Raw genomic sequence first — 18,952 nt, 5'->3', positions numbered from 1 at the left:
TGAGAGGTGCTGGATCCCCAACAATCAGATATTGATGCACCAAGAGAATGACTGGCTTACTGGCATCACTAAATTCTGCCCATGAGCTTTCTCTATGAGTAGGCCCAGAGTATGCTTTCCTACAACCAAGTTCAGTTATCTGAACTAGCCCTCTATCAAAATACATTGGTCAAGAAATGAAGAAGATTGGTTTGTTGGCTCCCATTTGGCACCTAGTGTTGGGGGCACATGGCTCACCAACTCCTTCCTAACTATACGCCTGATTCCACCATGATCTTTACATATTGTAGGATGGAAGTAACCACATGAGGTACTAGCATATAATGTGTAGGTATTCATTCTTTACATTTGAAAGGACATAAAAAGTACTGAAACGAATTAGGCAGTTTCTTGCTTTACATTTTATGGTATCTGATTTCTTAAAACATCTCTTAAATATGCAGATTTATTGATAGAGAGAATACATTTTTCGATTTGTCAGTCAATAATGTACAGACTGTCATCTGTTTCAGTCTTGTGATAAACATAGTATAGATTTTTTTTTTTTTTAACCAACGAAGAGGAACTTTGGATGGGACATTACAGTTGGATGTTTTACTTGCCCCACCCAGATCTACATCACTAAGAGAAAGGTTCCAAGGCTCCATAGCATCTACATACCAGTAGTAAAACAATAGTGATAGACCGCTCACCCTGTCAAAAATGTATATGTCGAGTACACTGCCCAGTCTGCTACCCTCCGACAAAAAATGTATGTACAATATGGATTAAGAATGTTAGGCTCTCAAAGCATATACTGGATATTACATCAATTGTCAGTTAGGTGTGGCACCTGGCTCTAGAACATGATGCCCAAAGACCATGGCTACCCTCCATTAATTTCTATGGGAACACTGAAAATAGTCAAACGCACCACTTTTCAGAAGTCCCATAGACTTGAAAGGAGAGTACAGTGCGCTGTTGTTCTCTTGGGGAGCTTCGTTCTAGATGTAGGTGTAGGTCCCAGATGTGGGACCCTTACTTATTTGATATTGAAGTGGTGCAGATGTAGATTTCAATTTCTGGCACAAGATGTGCTAAATCTTTTCAGGGCATGTGCTTCTTAAGATGATACATTGCACTTTAGTGCACTTCAGTTCAACTGGTGCTTATGGCTTAACGCCTGTTATGGCCTTTGCTGTGTGCGCCGTGACATGCTTGCGGTTACCGGGGGCAACGTGTTGCTGTTAAGGCATGTCGTGGCAGTGTCTCGGCTTTTGCTGTGTGCGTCGTGACATGGATGCCACGAATGCTGTTGCCTGGTGTGTGCACTTCCCCTTTTAGTTGTAGCCTTCACCTGTCTGGTGCTGTAAGGGTTAACTCCCTGACTGGGTGTGGTCACTTGGGTTTTATCTCCTGTGGCTTCCTGGCTGGAGTCAGTTGTACTTCAGCTGTCGTTAATGCTGGAGCTCTGCTCCAGTCCAGGGTGTTCTATGTGCCCAGTCCTTGAGGGCCACCTTGTAGGACATTGATATCATCTGTGATGTCATTCCTTCATCTCCATTGTATCCTCTATGTACCCAACCTCACTTGTTGTATGTTTGGTGTGGGTTTATGTTGAGGGTTTGTTGTACGTCTTGTTTGTTGTTACATGTCTGGGATGTTGTTGGTGTTTGTTCCTGCATGTGTGCTAGACGTTTCTCTGTGTGTGTTATCCCTCCAGAAGGGGGTTGGTTTCCCAGAGGGGTGAACCATAAAGTCTGAATGCAGTGCTGCCTGGGGCTGCCGTGCACCTTGCTGTATGGAACCCAGGCAGTATCAGGAGTTCTGGATACCTGTGTGTGGTGTTGTTTGTACGGTGTCCTATTTGGTGTGTGGGCTCCTGTACTTATGCACAGGTTACAGTCGTGGTGGCTGCGGCAGGTAAGTGTGTTTCTGGTGTTCTTACCTGCTGACTCTGTTGCTGCATATGGTCTTTTCCCTTCCCTGCTGCTAGGCCATTTGAGACTCCTATTCATCAGTCTGGAAAGAACAGGTTGTCTCTCCCCTGCTCCTATGAGAGGGATTATCAGGGCGACTCAGGGCCAAAGGTATCCTGGTATGAGCCATCCTACCATCAAGGTCCGCTCATACGGTTAGGAATTAGGGCGAGGATTAGGGACGCAATAGGAGGTGACCTGCTCCCCGATCTCGGCGTCCTGGCCTAGCTGCTTTCCCCTTTTATACTTGACATTTTACGGTTTCCCCCACTCCCCACCGTGACAACGCCATTCTTAGTGAATTTCTCCCACAGACTGTACAATGTGAACAATAGATTTGATCATAGCGTAAATTATGATATTAAATATCAGAGGTGACAACATACTGTGATATGAGAGCCACAGTTTAGCTATATTATATTTCTTGTGCAATTTAAAGTAGTATTCCCACCTAGGAGATTTATGGCATATGGCTAGGTTACTGTATTATATATGTCACATAGGGCTGGTCCCACCTCTTAGACCTACTTCTATCTCCAGAAGCCCTGAAGTCAACAGAGAGCAGCTGCCTATGTTCGGCCAACTTCCATTCACTGCTATGGGACATCAAAAAATAGCCAAGTGCGCTTGTTCGGCTGTTTTTTCGTAAGTCCCATAGCTGTGACTAAGGCTACTTTCACACTTGTGCTTGGTGCGGATCTGTCATGGATCTGCACAGACGGATCCATTCAGATAATACAACCATCTGCATCCATTCAGAATGGATTTGTTTGTATTATCTTTAACATTGCCAAGACGGATCCGTCTTGAACACCATTGAAAGTCAATGGAGGACGGATCTGTTTTCTATTGTGCCAGATTGCGTCATAGAAAATAGATCCGTCCCCATTAACTTACATTGTGTGTCAGAACGGATCTGTTTGGCTCAGTTTCGATGCAAGCAGCCCTTTGGTGTCCGCCTCCAAAGCGAAATGGAAACGGAACGAAGGCAAACTGATGCATTCTGAGCAGATCCTTCTCCATTCAGAATGCATTACGGCAAAACTGATCTGTTTTGGACCGCTTGTGAGAACCCTGAACGGATCTCACAAACGGAAAGCCAAAACGCCAGTGTGAAAGTAGCCTAAGCCATGCATGTGTGGTCTGCTCTCCGTTCACTTCAGAAGCCCCATTCTGGAGATATTTTTGAGATATCCTATCGATATGCCTTAAATGTCCCAGATTGGACACCCCCTTTAACGAAATGTTTTTAGTTTGCAAAATCTTCCTGGCAACTCATAATTTTATGGCAGACGGGAGGCTTGTATTATTGCATTAACCTTCTTTAATGCTCAAATAGCAATATATAATGTACATATACAATAGGATACTTTAGGAGAAAAAAAATGTATGTGTATATATCATATTCGCGAGATTTCGACTGCAATGCAGTTATAAAACTGCGATTTGCAGGCTCTCTCCTCTCAGACGCCGAACATTCTGACAGGAGAAACATAACTATCTAGCCCTATCCTATCCTAGCCTGCCACCTAGAACACCCAAATAGTAATACTCCTACTATATCTACTTTTTAGTGTTAAATACAACATAACGGTTGATCTTTAACTCTTATTAGATTAGGGTTCTTAATTATTTACCTCATATATATATAAAAAATATTCGTTATATACTTATAATACATATCATTTACCTCATAAAGATATATATAATTATCACTATATATACACCTCTTCAGAACATGTCTGATGAGTGTGTGGAAACGAGGATGGAGCAGGAAATATATACACCTGCATTTGAAGGGATTTCAGCTAATGCTATTAAAGAGTTAGTTGACAAGTCTATAAAACAGGCCCTCGGATCAGCTATATCATCACTTAACGATAATATCAATAAATCCGTGACCAGGGAGATGTCAAAAGCTAAACAGGTCTCTGAACCCAATATCCATCCTTCGACACCTTCCGACCAATTTTGGTCAGCAGACGATTCGACCACACACAGACCCAGAAAGTCCACCCGGAAGCGTCAAATTATGGAGAATGATGACTCTCCTACTAAATATATGGCAGGAGAAAGTATAAATATTTCTAAGACCCCGTCTCACCACGGTGGTCCAACCAAACAATCTCTCTCCTCATGTTCTAGACCCTTGGCTCCAGAGGAAGAATGTCTTAAGCGGGCACATACATCTTCTAGATGCAATAGGCCGGATTCATATGTTGATTACTCTAGCCAGGAATCATCCGCAGCATCTAATTCATCAGTTACGGAATATGCTTATGATAGTGAGGAGGCTGAATATTATTGTTTAGATGAAGAATCCCCTATACCAGAAAATTCTGGTTCAGTTATATTAGATACTCAGGGTTTACCCTTTTTTACACCAAGCCAAATAAAACTCCCTAGATCAGGGGATTTGGGCTCCGCTACCCCAAGTAGCAAAGTATGTTGCATCCCTAGTTAATAAACCTCTGGATAAGGTTGATCGCAACAAACTTAGGGTGGAGTGCCCTCACCCGACTTTACCTTCTAAAGCAGTCGTTACACCAGATATTGACCCGGCCCTCTCTAAGTATTTAATAAAAACAGGAAAACACCCAAAAAAGGGGATAGATTGATCTTTAAAATCTATCCAAGATAAATTATTGGATTTATTAGGTCCACTGACCAAAATAATGAATATGGCAGAACAATCTACATCTACTGGTGAACCAGTTAACACAGAAGTGTTACGTGGCTGGGCACAGAGAGCTATGTGTATTCTAGGTAATACCAATGCAGCAATATGCTCTGAAAGGCGTAAGTCTGTATTGATGCGCCTAGATCCACAGCTAGTCCACCTGGCACATAATGACCCAGATCCTTCAAGTGAAGGTGTTTTATTTGGAGATTCTTTTTTAAAAGATCTCAATAAATATCTAGGGATTTTTAATTCCCTTGACAAAGCCCAGACATCTCTTAAAAGGATGTTTTTGGAAAGGCCAGGAGAGGAAAGGGCCGCTTTCCCGGCCGGACTCAAGTCCCCCTTCATACAACAAAGGTCCCAACGTGCCTCAAGAGAGGGTTTAATACCAACCAACACCCTACCAGCTTCCCCCATTCTTCCCAACCAGAGAAAGACCTTAGAGAGCACATGGTAACAGAGGATTTCACAGATCTTGCCCTCCCACAGCTAAGCCTCAAGGTTTCTCATCTATCTATGATACCACTAGGGGGCAGGATCCAATATTTTTCCCACGTCTGGTCCAAGATAACTTCCAACCACTGGGTACTCAATACTGTAATGGGATATCAACTGGATTTCAATACAAATCCAATACAGATACATCTACCTCACCAGATACGTTTTTTCAAAATAGACGAACAACTGGTTCAAACAGAAATAGAGGAACTATTTCAAAAACAAGCAACAATTCCTGTCCCATACCGAACACCAGGTTTTATAAGCAACATATTCCTGGTCAAGAAAAAAGATGGCGGTCACAGACCGGTGATAAATTTACGAAATCTCAACAATTTCCTTACATTTCAACATTTCAAGATTGAAGGTATCCATCTTCTAAGGGACCTTCTACTTCACAACGACTGGTTAGTTAAGATAGACTTAAAAGATGCATATCTGACTGTCCCAATTCACCCTTCTTTCCACCATTTTCTCCAGTTTCTATAGAAGGACCAAATATGGCAATTTACTTGCCTCCCTTTTGGCCTTTCTTCGGCCCCATGGTGCTTCACCAAATTGATGAAGCCTGTGGTGGCACTTCTCAGAAGTCGAGGGGTTCGATTGATCATATATCTGGATGATATATCGATCATGCCCTCTTCCCTCGAACTCATTCAACGACACCTACATTGGACCATAACTCTCCTTACAGATTTGGGTTTCCTTATAGACCACAAGAAATCAGTTCTGATTCCTTCAAAAGAACTGGAATTCTTAGGATTCCTTATAAATACTCGATTAGACCTATTAAGCCTTCCAGCTCGGAAGTTGCATACGATTCACAAAGAAATTCATCCTATACTGTCCAAAGAATTAATATCTTTAAGAAAACTCGCTCACATCGTAGGGTTACTTTCTGCTTCAATCCAAGCAATTTTTCCTGCACCTCTCCACTACAGAGCTCTCCAGAGACTAAAGTCTCAACATCTCAGAGAAGACCTGAATTATTCAGAACAGATTCCGTTATCTGCAGACGCCAAGGAAGAATTAACTTGGTGGCTCCATCATGTTCAAGAATGGAACAGGCAAGTGATTTTCGCTTCCAATTCAGACTTATTGATAGAATCGGATGCGAGTCTTCTCAGCTGGGGCGCTCGTTGCAGCCCATTATCCACAGAAGGGAGATGGTCAGAAACCGATTTTTCACTCCATATCAATTGCCTAGAGCTTTTAGCCAGCTCTTTCACCTTGAAGAGTTTCACAAAGCACAAATCCAACTGTTGTGTTCTTCTCAGATTGGATAACATATCGGCGGTTCAATACATCAACCGTCTGGGGGGTCCCAAATCCAAAATGTTAGCGGATATTGCCAGAGACTTTTGGCATTTTTGTTTGGACAAGAACATTGTCCTGAGGGCAGATCATATTCCAGGAATTTCCAATTCAGTGGCGGATTGGAATTCCCGTTATCTATCCGACTCCAGCGATTGAAGATTAGATCTACTGATTTTCAAAGAGAGAGACGCTCTTTGGGGTCCTCTCCAAATAGATTTATTTGTGTCCCGACTCAATTGGCAGATCCCTCATTTCTTCAGTTGGCGTCTGGATCCGGACGCTCTGGGGGTGGATGCATTTCGTCAATCATGGCCTCAAGGAATTCTGTATGCTTTCCCTCCTTTTTCTCTCATACCGAGAGTTCTTCTTCAGGTCATACACCAGGAGGCTACAGTGGCTCTCATTACCCCATGATGGACAACTTAATCATGGTTTCCTCAATTACTGGGAATGACGATAGACATTCTGAGGATCCTTCCATCCCACCAATCCACTCTTACAGACCCATCGGGGAATTACCACCATCTCCTTCTATCGGGTTTTCTTTGTCTAGTGCTTTGGCTGATATCCGGCCAACAACATCTAATTCAGAACTTTCACAATCTGCTAAAGATCTCCTCACAGAAGCTTGGGCTCCAGGTACCAGATCTGCTTACAGATCAGCCTGGAAAATTTGGGTTCATTGGTGCTCACAACGGCATCTGGATCCCATATATGCCGCTTTATCCCACATTTTAAATTTCCTTTCTGAGTCTTGGTCTCAGAAAGGAAATTTAAGATGTGGGATAAAGCGGCAGATATGGGATCCAGATGCCGTTGTGAGCACCAATGAACCCAAATTTTCCAGGGTGATCTGTAAGTAGATCTGGTACCTGGAGCAAGGCTTATTGAACGATAAACGTTTATCGTTCAGCCATCTCTTCTACCCACTTACCCATTGATTCTATCCCTGTGGGTAAACACCCATTAATATGACGTTTCATGAAGGGTATTCGTTTCAAAAGACCTCCTTTGGCCAGATATCAGACTACATGGGATGTGTCTGTTTTACTTAACTTTATTTTATCTTGGGATGATAATAACGATCTTTCTCTCAAATTTCTTTCTTTTAAACTGAATGTCCTTTTATGTCTTATATCTTTTAAACGAATGTCCGACATTCGGGCATTAGATATATCACATAGACAATACTCACCGCAAGGAGTTCTTTTTTCCATTTCTCGACGTACCAAAACTGGTCTTCACTCTATTTTTTACTCAGCTTTTCCACCTTCAACCAAAATTATTTGTAGTCAGATGTCTGAAAGCTTACGAACTAATGACTGAACCTTACCGTTCTTCTTCTCAACTCCTGATTTCCTTTTGCCACCCTTATTTGCCAGTATCCTCAGCCACTCTGGCCAGATGGGTTAAACAAACCATGTCACTAGCTGGCATTGACACTTCTATATTTAACGCCCACTCTACTCGGAGTGCAATGACAACTAAAGCAGCCCAATCAGGAGGTTTTTTAATCGAAATACTTAAGACAGCAGACTGGTCATCTGACACTACTTTTAAAACTTTCTATTATAGACCTCAACCTTACATGTCTATGTCGGTGATATCATAATAATATTTAAACTTGTCTTATACACTCACCTAAAGAATTATTAGGAACACCATACTAATACAGTGTTGGACCCCCTTTTGCCTTCAGAACTGCCTTAATTCTACGTGGCATTGATTCAACAAGGTGCTGATAGCATTCTTTAGAAATGTTGGCCCATATTGATAGGATAGCATCTTGCAGTTGATGGAGATTTGAGGGATGCACATCCAGGGCACGAAGCTCCCGTTCCACCACATCCCAAAGATGCTCTATTGGGTTGAGATCTGGTGACTGTGGGGGCCATTTTAGTACAGTGAACTCATTGTCATGTTCAACAATTTGAAATGATTCGAGCTTTGTGACATGGTGCATTATCCTGCTGGAAGTAGCCATCAGAGGATGGGTACATGGTGGTCATGAAGGGATGGATATGGTCAGAAACAATGCTCAGGTAGCCCATGGCATTTAAACGATGGCCAATTGGCACTAAGGGGCCTAAAGTGTGCCCAGAAAACATCCCCCACACCATTACGCCACCACCAGCCTGCACAGTGGTAACAAGGCATGATGGATACATGTTCTCATTCTGTTTACGCCAAATTTGGACTCTACCATTTGAATGTCTCAACAGAAATCGAGACTCATCAGACCAGGCAACATTTTTCCAGTCTTCAACAGTCCAATTTTGGTGAGCTCGTGCAAATTGTAGCCTCTTTTACCTATTTGTAGTGGAGATGAGTGGTACCCAGTGGGGTATTCTGCTGTTGTAGCCCATCCGCCTCAAGGTTGTGCGTGTTGTGGCTTCACAAATGCTTTGCTGCATACCTCGGTTGTAACCGAGTGGTTATTTCAGTCAACATTGCTCTTCTATCAGCTTGAATCAGTCGGCCCATTCTCCTCTGACCTCTAGCATCAACAAGTCATTTTCGCCCACAGGACTGCCACATACTGGATGTTTTTCCCTTTTCACACCATTCTTTGTAAACCCTAGAAATGGTTGTGCGTGAAAATCCCAGTAACTGAGCAGATTGTGAAATACTCAGACCTGCCCGTTTGGCACCAACAACCATGCCACGCTCAAAATTGCTTAAATCACCTTTCTTTCCCATTCTGACATTCAGTTTGGAGTTCAGGAGATTGTCTTGACCAGGACCACAACCCTACATGCATTGAAGCAACTGCCATGTGATTGGTTGACTAGATAATCGCATTAATGAGAAATAGAACAGGTGTTCCTAATAATTCTTTAGGTGAGTGTATATTGTCTTGTAGCTTTAAAATTGCAATGATACGAGCTTCCCGTCTGCCATAAAATTAGAGATTTTCCTAGTCTTATGACGGAAAATATTGATTTTATAAAGACGGGAGGCGAGTATCATCCCTCCCAATTACCCCACCCTACACTTATTTTTTTCTATCATTACAGGATACTAAAGATTTAAATTTCAATGGAGATTCCTGTTTATTTCCTATGATCGACCGATCGTCTTTTCTCATTTCATGGTTTCCATGTTTTTTCTGATTCGCTTGTCGAAAGAAGAGGAGCTACACAGCGCAGCAGTTTATATAGACTAAGGATCAAGATGTGATTGGATACCTCAGCTCCTCATTTGAATAGCTGTTGCTAGGCAGAATATGATATATACACATACATTTTTTTCTCCTAAAGTATCCTATTATATATGTACATTATATATTGCTATTTGAGCATTAAAGAAGGTTAATGCAATGATACCAGCCTCCGTCTTTATAAAATCTATATTTTCCGTCATAAGACTAGGAAAATCTCTAATTCTATTACAATTCTGTCTATGAAGATAGGAAACTGTCTCCCCCACACAATCTTATCTGGACATGCTCAAAACAACTTTCACAGTCTGTACTGACATAGGGCACCACCCTGAAACAAGCCTAATGTTTAATTAACCATAGCCCTTGTGTTCACAATCAGTGACTGATACAAATCTACATTGCAAATGTGGACATTAATATGCACATTTAGATGAAAATAACCTGAATATTGTAATAAAGGTTTCATTTGCCTTCTCTTCTGCAGTTTGTGACTAGAGACCTCTCCCTGTTTCACAATTATCACTTTAATAATGGTCAGATGAGCAGTTAATTAAATGAAATCACAGAAAGTTAAATGATAACTGATCTATAAAAAAATTATACTAGTTCATAGTACTTCTTGAAATAGTGTACATATATATTAGAGATGAGCAAAGTTTAGGAAAATTCGATTCGGCTGCGTCGCCGAATTTTCCAAAAATATTTGCGTCATAAAGTGCATTTTTTGTCAGTAGCGGGTACAATGACGCCCCTCATCATTGTATCCCTCAGATGCCGCGTTCATACATGATTGCGACATCCGAGAGTAAAAGTAGTATAAAATTAACTGAAAAAAAAAATGAAATCATACTTACCGCCTCCATTTGCTCGTGACAGGCTGCCCATCGCCATCTTACTTGAAGTTCTGTCGAGAAATCTTGCGTGGCCCGAGATGACGTTGTGACGCCAGCTGGCGTGGTGATGTCATACATGGGATTTAAGCCGAAATCTTCAATCAAAATGGCAGTGGCCAGCCCTTTATGAGCAAATGGAGGAGGTAAGTATGATTATTTTTTTTTACACTATTTCAGGTTAAATCGATTTGCTACCATGAAGCATGGAGGAAATTCGGCTTTGTGGCGAATCGAATATATCCTGAAATTCGGATCGAATTCCACTTAGTTAGATTCGATTTTCTCAACTCTAATATATATCTTGGTTCTGGATATCGGAATTGTGTCTGAAATTATCTGCTTAAATCTCTTTACGGGATTTTTCAGGAGTTAAATATAAAAAAACTGTCCTCAGGATGGGTCATCATCAATATCAAATCTGTGGGGGTCCGACTCCCAACACCCTTACCGATCAGCTGTTTGAAGGGTGAGGGTGCTAGGAGTTGGACCCCCAAGATCATCAATTACTTTAATTTATTTTCGTTTTACCATGTCTTCCCAAAGCACTAACTTTTCATTTTTCTATTCCCACAAGTTATGCTTTCAAATGATACCATTTGATATTGCACATGATGCAGTACGAAGCTGGAAAAAATTCCATAAAATAAAATTCCACCACAGTTTTAAGGGTTTTAATTTTTACTGTGTTCCCTGTGAGGTAGAACTGACCTGTCAACTTCCTTCTGCAGCTTTGTTTAGTACATGCAGCTTAAAAAGCATTTGGTTATTCAAAAAGTTTTTTGCTGATATTTGTATACTATTTTTACTATAGTATTATTGCTTTTATTTTTTTTATAACCAGGAAAATATAAAATAAAAAGGGAAATTATTGTGTTTTTCACATTTTTTTTATTTTTTTTAATAGCACCGCAAATAAAATACATTTTTGAAGTGTGTCCCTTTTATTATGGTAAAATTAATATAGGGGATATATAATTTAGGGTAGATGGCAGTGAATCTAGAAGCTGTGGTATGAGCTAGTTGAGGTATTCTCTTAATTATTATTATTATTTTATTTTTATTTTTTTTCTTCTTTTTTTTATTTTACATTTTGTACCCCCCATAAGGTCAACCAAGAACTTTGGAGGGCATTTATCATTACATTTTTTTAACCTCCCGACCTGCACTGCAGAGCTGATCTGGGTCTGCTAAGACCCAGCAGCTTGTGCAGTTACCTGGGACCTGGCGATCAGCTGTCTGCTAGGACAAGAAGAGGAAGTGGCTGCATTGCCACTTCCTGACCTTTATATACAAAGCTCAATGAACATTGTTGTAACGGACCGTTTCAGCAGACAAGGGTTTAAGATCCGTTTAGGCGATATGCCCCTTTCTGAGAGACAGGCACAGCTACTGCAGAACACCAACCTCCCGAACTGGATACCAAATAGCACTCCAAACTGTAACCTCACAAATAGCTGTCAGCAGACGAACAGGAAAAGCGTATCAGTCAGCTTACACTCCTGGCAATCAGTCTCCAACAGCATACAGGGAATCCCCCCAATAACGAGACAAGGCTCCGTCTTGAGGGTCAAGCAGTGCTCTGATGTGCTGGCACACCCAGCCTGGTTTTTATTACAGTTTTGCAAATACAGAACAGATACAACACATCCCCACAATGCATCATGGTTTCCTCCTCTCTGTCCCAGAGACAACCGAAGGCAATCCAATTATCTCTCAGGACAAAGGGAGATCACCAATACGCATGTGGAGACAACAGGACAGACATCACCATTTAAACACACAATGGCACACCCCCACAGCAAACACAGACATTTAACATATCCCCAGATAGCTCAAGTCTGAGTGCATATCATTAGGTGAATGGCACTCAGAATACACGAATACAATAATATTAGCTATCTGGGTGCCCTCACATAACATACAATTTAACTGAACGCATAATAACATAAAATACAGACAGATTTAAGCTGTGCGGCCGGTCTGTTTTCTCCTTTAAAGTTACTATGGGCCATAATCCTGAGGCAAGAGGCTTTTAAACAGCCCTCTCCAAAACCCAGTGGCGAGGTTGGTTTCGCCACAATTGTGTATACAGTGATTGAGATGACAGGGATGATAAAATAAAATAAAAACAATTTCTGCTTTTCTATGGGGATCCTAGCTGTCACTGACTACAGTCGCTATTTGCTCTGGCAGATGCACAATTTTCATGCAGAGATAAGCACAGACTGCCCAGAGATATAAAGTCTATAGGTGGTCTGAAACAGGTTAAATTAATTTTCTTATAAATAACATTAACCACTTATCCACCAGATAGGAGATAAATGTATGATCACTGAGGGTCTGACCGTTTGAACCCCCAATGATTATGAGAAAGGTATTCCTGGAGCCCCTGTGTGACTAAAGGGATAAAAAGTAGGCTGTCTATGGAAATCTGCCTTTTCCACACTTGACTGCTCAGTGAATCTGCAGCACCATGTACCTGGGGGTATCTGCAATTGTAAATAGTTATATGTTGTTATGATTATTAGTGATGAGCGGCAGGGGCAATATTCGAATATTTGTCATAAATTTGCGAATTCGCCATTATTTTCTTGATTGCGGAAATCAGCAATGTAATTTGCACATATGGCATGCGCAATACAGGCGTGGGTCACTTTTGCCACATTTTTCCAGCTGCTAGAAGTTTCCCGAGACTGGAGAAAATGGTTGGCACGGCAGAACATTACAATAGCTTTATATGCAGATATGGAAAAATGTATATAGGGGATATATAATTTAGGGTGAATGGCAGTGAAGCTAGAAGCTGTGGTATGGGCTAGTTGAGGCATTAGTTACATAGTTACATACAGTAGTTAATACGGTTGAAAAAAGACAAATGTCCATCAAGTTCAACCAAGGGATAGATGGGGACACGAATCCTAGAAGGAAGTGAGACTCAGATTTCTACACGTTTTCATAAGCATTAATGTTTTTTTCCTTTAAGAATTTGTCTAAACCCTTTTTGTAACTGTCTACTGTTCCTGCTGTGGCCACATCCTGAGGAAGTCTGTTCTACAGATTCACAGTTCTTACAGTAAGGAAGCTTTGACTCTTCTGGAGACGGAACTTTTTCTGGAACAGCTTTTCACCGTATTTTTTGTATGGCCCATTTATATATTTGTATAGGTTAATCAAGGCCCCCCTTAGATGTCCCTTCTCAAGACTAAATAAATTCAATTATTTTAATCATTCTTCATAACTAAGACCCTCCATGCCCCTTATTTTAGTCGCTCTGCTTTGTACATTTTCCAGCTGCAGTGCATCCTTTCTATGTACTGGTGCGCAGAACTGGACACCAACGCTTTGTAAAGTGGTAACGTTACATCTCTGCCCCGCGAGTCCGTGCCTCGTTTAATGCATGACAATATCCTGGTGGCCTTAGAAGCAGCTGACTGACATTGTATGCTGTAATTTAATCTACCATCCACAAGGACACCCAAATACTTCTCTATAAGTGACTCACCTAGTGCTACATCACCTAGGACATATGAAGCACAGAGGTTATTACTACCAAGATGCATAACTTTACATTTGTCCACATTGAACCTCATTTGCCAAGTTGATGCCCAATCACTCAGTGTATTCAAGTCAGCTTGTAGTTTGTGGACATCTTCCATAGACCGTACAGTTCTACACAGTTTAGTGTCATCTGCAAAAATAGATATGGTGCTATTAATCCGGTCCTCAATATTATTCATAAATAAATTAAAGGGGTTGTCCCACTTTGCTGTTTCAATCTTACCAGCAGTAAATGTCCTGATAACTTCCTGGTTCTCAGGCAGTTGACTGAAGGCCACGCCTCCTCATGACTCACCCTCAGAGCTCAGTCCTTGCGTGCTCGTTCATGTGGATGAGTCATCAGTCTGGCAGCCTGCAGAGTATGTACAGCCCATCCCCCTGCTGGGGAATCACTCAGTGACCACTGACCAATGCTAGTGAACTAATGGAGTAACTTGTGGCTGTCCTGCATTCTAATACACTTTTACACATAAAACCTGTGTTACAAACCCATTCTGTGCAGCAAAAACAATAAATCACTACAGCCCAAATGCATGTTAGCTAGTAGCCATATGATCTGTGCTAGATATAGATAGATATATTCACTGACTTATTACCCAGCTTTCCCTGTGTACAATATTATTACAGACTTATTACCCAGCTTTCCCGGTGTACAATATTATCACTGACTTATTACCCAGCTTTCCCGGTATCAGATATTATCACTGACTTATTACCCAGCTTTCCCGGTATCAGATATTATCACTGACTTATTACCCAGCTTTCCCGGTATCAGATATTATCACTGACTTATTACCCAGCTTTCCCGGTGTACAATATTATCACTGACTTATTACCCAGCTTTCCCAGTGTACAATATTATTGTACACCAGGAAAGCTGGGTAATAAGTCAGTGATAATATCTGATACCGGGAAAGCTGGGTAATAAGTCAGTGATAATATCTGATACCGGGAAAGCTGGGTAATAAGTCTTATAGACTTATTACCCAGCTTTCCCTGTATCTGATATTATTACTGACCTATTACCCAGCTTATATGGAACTCGGCCACATATCAGTGTATTACCCTATCTCTTCACCATTCTTTATATGACATATATTGATAATCCCCACCTCACCAATCACTGAGAATGTACCAGCGCATACCTAGCTCTGCTACATATCCATTTTATGTCAGTCCTACACCTGTACTATCTCTCCACCATTCTTTATATGCCATATATTGATAATCCCCACCTCACCAATCACTGAGAATGTACCAGCGCATACCTAGCTCTGCTACATATCCCTATTATGTCAGTCCTACACCTGTAATATCTCTCCACCATTCTTTATATGACATATATTGATAATCCCCACCTCACCAATCACTGAGAATGTACCAGCGCATGCCTAGCTCTGCTACATATCCATTTTATGTCAGTCCTACACCTGTACTATCTCTCCACCATTCTTTATATGCCATATATTGATAATCCCCACCTCACCAATCACTGAGAATGTACCAGCGCATACCTAGCTCTGCTACATATCCCTGTTATGTCAGTCCTACACCTGTAATATCTCTCCACCATTCTTTATATGACATATATTGATAATCCCCACCTCACCAATCACTGAGAATGTACCAGCGCATACCTAGCTCTGCTACATATCCATTTTATGTCAGTCTTACACCTGTAATATCTCTCCACCATTCTTTATATGACATATATTGATAATCATATAGTTGCCCCCAGTGTCACTAAAATTCCTATATTGTTGCCCCCAGTATCCCTAGAATTCATATAGTTGCCCCCTGTGTCCCTAAAATTCAGATAGTTGCCCCCAGTGTCACTAAAAACCCTATATTGTTGCCCCCAGTGTCCCTAGAATTCATAGAGTTGCCCCCTGTGTCCCTAAAATTCAGATAGTTGCCCCCAGTGTCACTAAAAACCCTATATTGTTGCCCCCAGTGTCCCTAGAATTCATAGAGTTGCCCCTCTGTGTCCCTAAAATTCAGATAGTTGCCCCCAGTGTCACTAAAAACCCTATATTGTTGCCCCCAGTGTCCCTAGAATTCATAGAGTTGCCCCCTGTGTCCCTAAAATTCAGATAGTTGCCCCCAGTGTCACTAAAAACCCTATATTGTTGCCCACAGTGTCACTAAAAATGCCCCCTTTATTGTCCAATACTCAATATTCGGTGGTGAGTGGGCCACTAGATCTTATACTTACCTTTTATGAAATATCCAGAGCCTCCGACGTCCGTCCTCTCGCTCCGCAGACTCGCCCGAACTGTTCGGATGTTCGCGCATGCGCTGCGCTATCTCCGACACACGGGATAAACAGCGCATGCGCGAACGTGCGCGTACTCAGAGGAAGGGAGAGGCGGCACGATAATTTGTAGGGCCGTTGTGCGCAGGCGCGGCACAGCGATTCGGCCGGAGGAAAGTGGCCGTATCCCAGGGAGACAGAAAACAACAAAGGAATCGCTTTTCATGATTTTTTGCAGGAAAGGTAGCTTTTGGTTTATAACATGAATAGGAAGATTTGTTGTTTGGGGGTAAATAGATTAGATAAAAGCTATTTTATGAAGTGGGACAACCCCTTTAAATAGAGGACCCAGCACTGAACCTTGGGGTACACCACTTATAACCTGGGACCATTCTGAATAGGAATCATTGACCACAACTCTGTGGACACGGTCCTTCAGCCAGTTTTCAATCCAATTACAAACTATACTTTCCAAGCCAATAGACCTTACTTTACCCATTAAACATGAGGGACAGTATCAAAAGCCTTTGCAAAATCCAGAAACACTACATCCACAGCCGCCCCGGTGTCCAGGCTACTACTCACCTCCTCATAAAAACAAATCAAGTTAGTCTGACAACATCTGTCCTTGGTAAACCCATGCTGGTTATCACTTATAATATTATTTATAGTCACATACTCCTGTATATAGTCCCTTAACCCCTTAAGGACCGGGCTCATTTTCACCTTAAGGACCAGGCCATTTTTTGCAAATCTGACCAGTGTCACTTTAAGTGGTGATAACTTTAAAACGCTTTGACTTATCCAGGCCATTCTGAGATTGTTTTTTCGTCACATATTGTACTTCATGATACTAGTAAAAAAAAGTCAAAAAAATTAATTTTTTTGCATAATAAAATACCTAATTTACCAAAAATTTGGAAAAATTAGCAAATTTCAAAGTTTCAGTTTCTCTACTTCTGTAATACATAGTAATACCCCAAAAAATTGTGATGACTTAACATTCCCCATATGTCTACTTCATGTTTGAATTATTTTGGGAATGATATTTTATTTTTTGGGGATGTTACAAGGCTTAGAAGTTTAGAAGCAAATCTTGAAATTTTTCAGAAATTTACAAAAACCCAATTTTTAGGGACCACTACAGCTCTGAAGTCACTTTGCGAGGCTTACATAATAGAAACCGCCCAAAAATGACCCCATTCTATAAACTACACCCCTCAAGGTATTCAAAACTGATTTTACAAACTCCGTTAACCCTTTAGGTGTTGCACAAGAGTTATTGGCAAATGGGGATGAAATTTGAGAATTTCATTTTTTTGCCTAATTTTCCATTTTAACCCATTTTTTCCACTAACAAAGCAAGGGTTAACAGCCAAACAAGACTGTATCTTTATTGCCCTGACTCTGCTGTTTACAGAAACACCCCATATGTGGCCATAAACTACTGTACGGCCACACAGCGGGGCGTAGAGTGAAAGGTGCGCCGTATGGTTTTTGGAAGCCAGATTTTGCTGGACAGTTTTTTTGACACCATGTCCCATTTGAAGCCCCCTGATGCACCCCTAGAGTAGAAACTCCATAAAAGTGACCCCATCTAAGAAACTACACCCCTCAAGGTATTCAAAACTGATTTTACAAACTCCGTTAACCCTTTAGGTGTTGCACAAGAGTTATTGGCAAATGGGGATGAAATTTGAGAATTTCATTTTTTTGCCTAATTTTCCATTTTAACCCATTTTTTCCACTAACAAAGCAAGGGTTAACAGCCAAACAAGACTGTATCTTTATTGCCCTGACTCTACTGTTTACAGAAACACCCCATATGTGGCCATAAACTACTGTACGGCCACACAGCGGGGCGTAGAGTGAAAGGTGCGCCGTATGGTTTTTGGAAGCCAGATTGTGCTGGACAGTTTTTTTGACACCATGTCCCATTTGAAGCCCCCCTGATGCACCCCTAGAGTAGAAACTCCATAAAAGTGACCCCATCTAAGAAACTACACCCCTCAAGGTATTCAAAACTGATTTTACAAACTTTGTTAACCCTTTAGGTGTTGCACAAGATTCAATGGAAAATAGAGATATAATTTCAAAATTTCACTTTTTTGGCAGATTTTCCATTTTAATATTTTTTTTCCAGTAACAAAGCAAGGGTTAACAGCCAAACAAAACTCATTATTTATGGCCCTGATTCTGTAGTTTACAGAAACACCCCATATGTGGTCGTAAACTACTGTACGGGCACACGGCAGGGCGCAGAAGGAAAGGAATGCCATACGGTTTTTGGAAGGCAGATTTTGCTGGACTGGTTTTTTTACACCATGTCCCATTTAAAGCCCCCCTGATGCACCCCTAGAGTAGAAACTCCAAAAAAAGTGACCCCATTTTAGAAAGTACGGAATAGGGTGGCAGTATTGTTGGTACTAGTTTAGGGTACATATGATTTTTGGTTGCTCTATATTACACTTTTTGTGCGGCAAGGTAACAAGAAATAGCTTTTTTGGCATGTTTTTTTTTTTTGTTATTTACAACATTCATCTGACAGGTTAGATCACGTGGTAATTTTATAGAGCAGGTTGTCACGGACGCGGCGATACCTAATATGTATACAATTTTTTTTATTTA

General features: G+C 41.2%; 1 protein-coding gene across 2 annotated transcripts in view; it reads right to left on the bottom strand.

Moving 5' to 3' along the window:
• The window catches only part of PPP1R1A (protein phosphatase 1 regulatory inhibitor subunit 1A), a 247,717-nt gene that overhangs the window by 84,984 nt on the left and 143,781 nt on the right, over nucleotides 1-18,952 (bottom strand). Inside the window, exon 1 of one of the 2 annotated variants that reach the window (XM_044286656.1) lies at nucleotides 10,474-10,525. The exons of the other annotated variant lie outside the window; for it this stretch is intronic. Coding sequence (XP_044142591.1) covers nucleotides 10,474-10,510 — 37 coding nt within the window. The 5' untranslated portion in view covers nucleotides 10,511-10,525. Of the gene's footprint in view, nucleotides 1-10,473; nucleotides 10,526-18,952 lie in introns of those variants that run through there. 2 annotated transcript variants of the gene reach the window in all.

The sequence above is a fragment of the Bufo gargarizans genome, chromosome 3 (assembly GCF_014858855.1).
Source record: "Bufo gargarizans isolate SCDJY-AF-19 chromosome 3, ASM1485885v1, whole genome shotgun sequence".
NCBI classification, from domain to species: Eukaryota; Metazoa; Chordata; class Amphibia; order Anura; family Bufonidae; genus Bufo; species Bufo gargarizans.
Note: the sequence above shows the minus strand (reverse complement) of the source record. Positions and strands in the feature narration are given on the sequence as shown.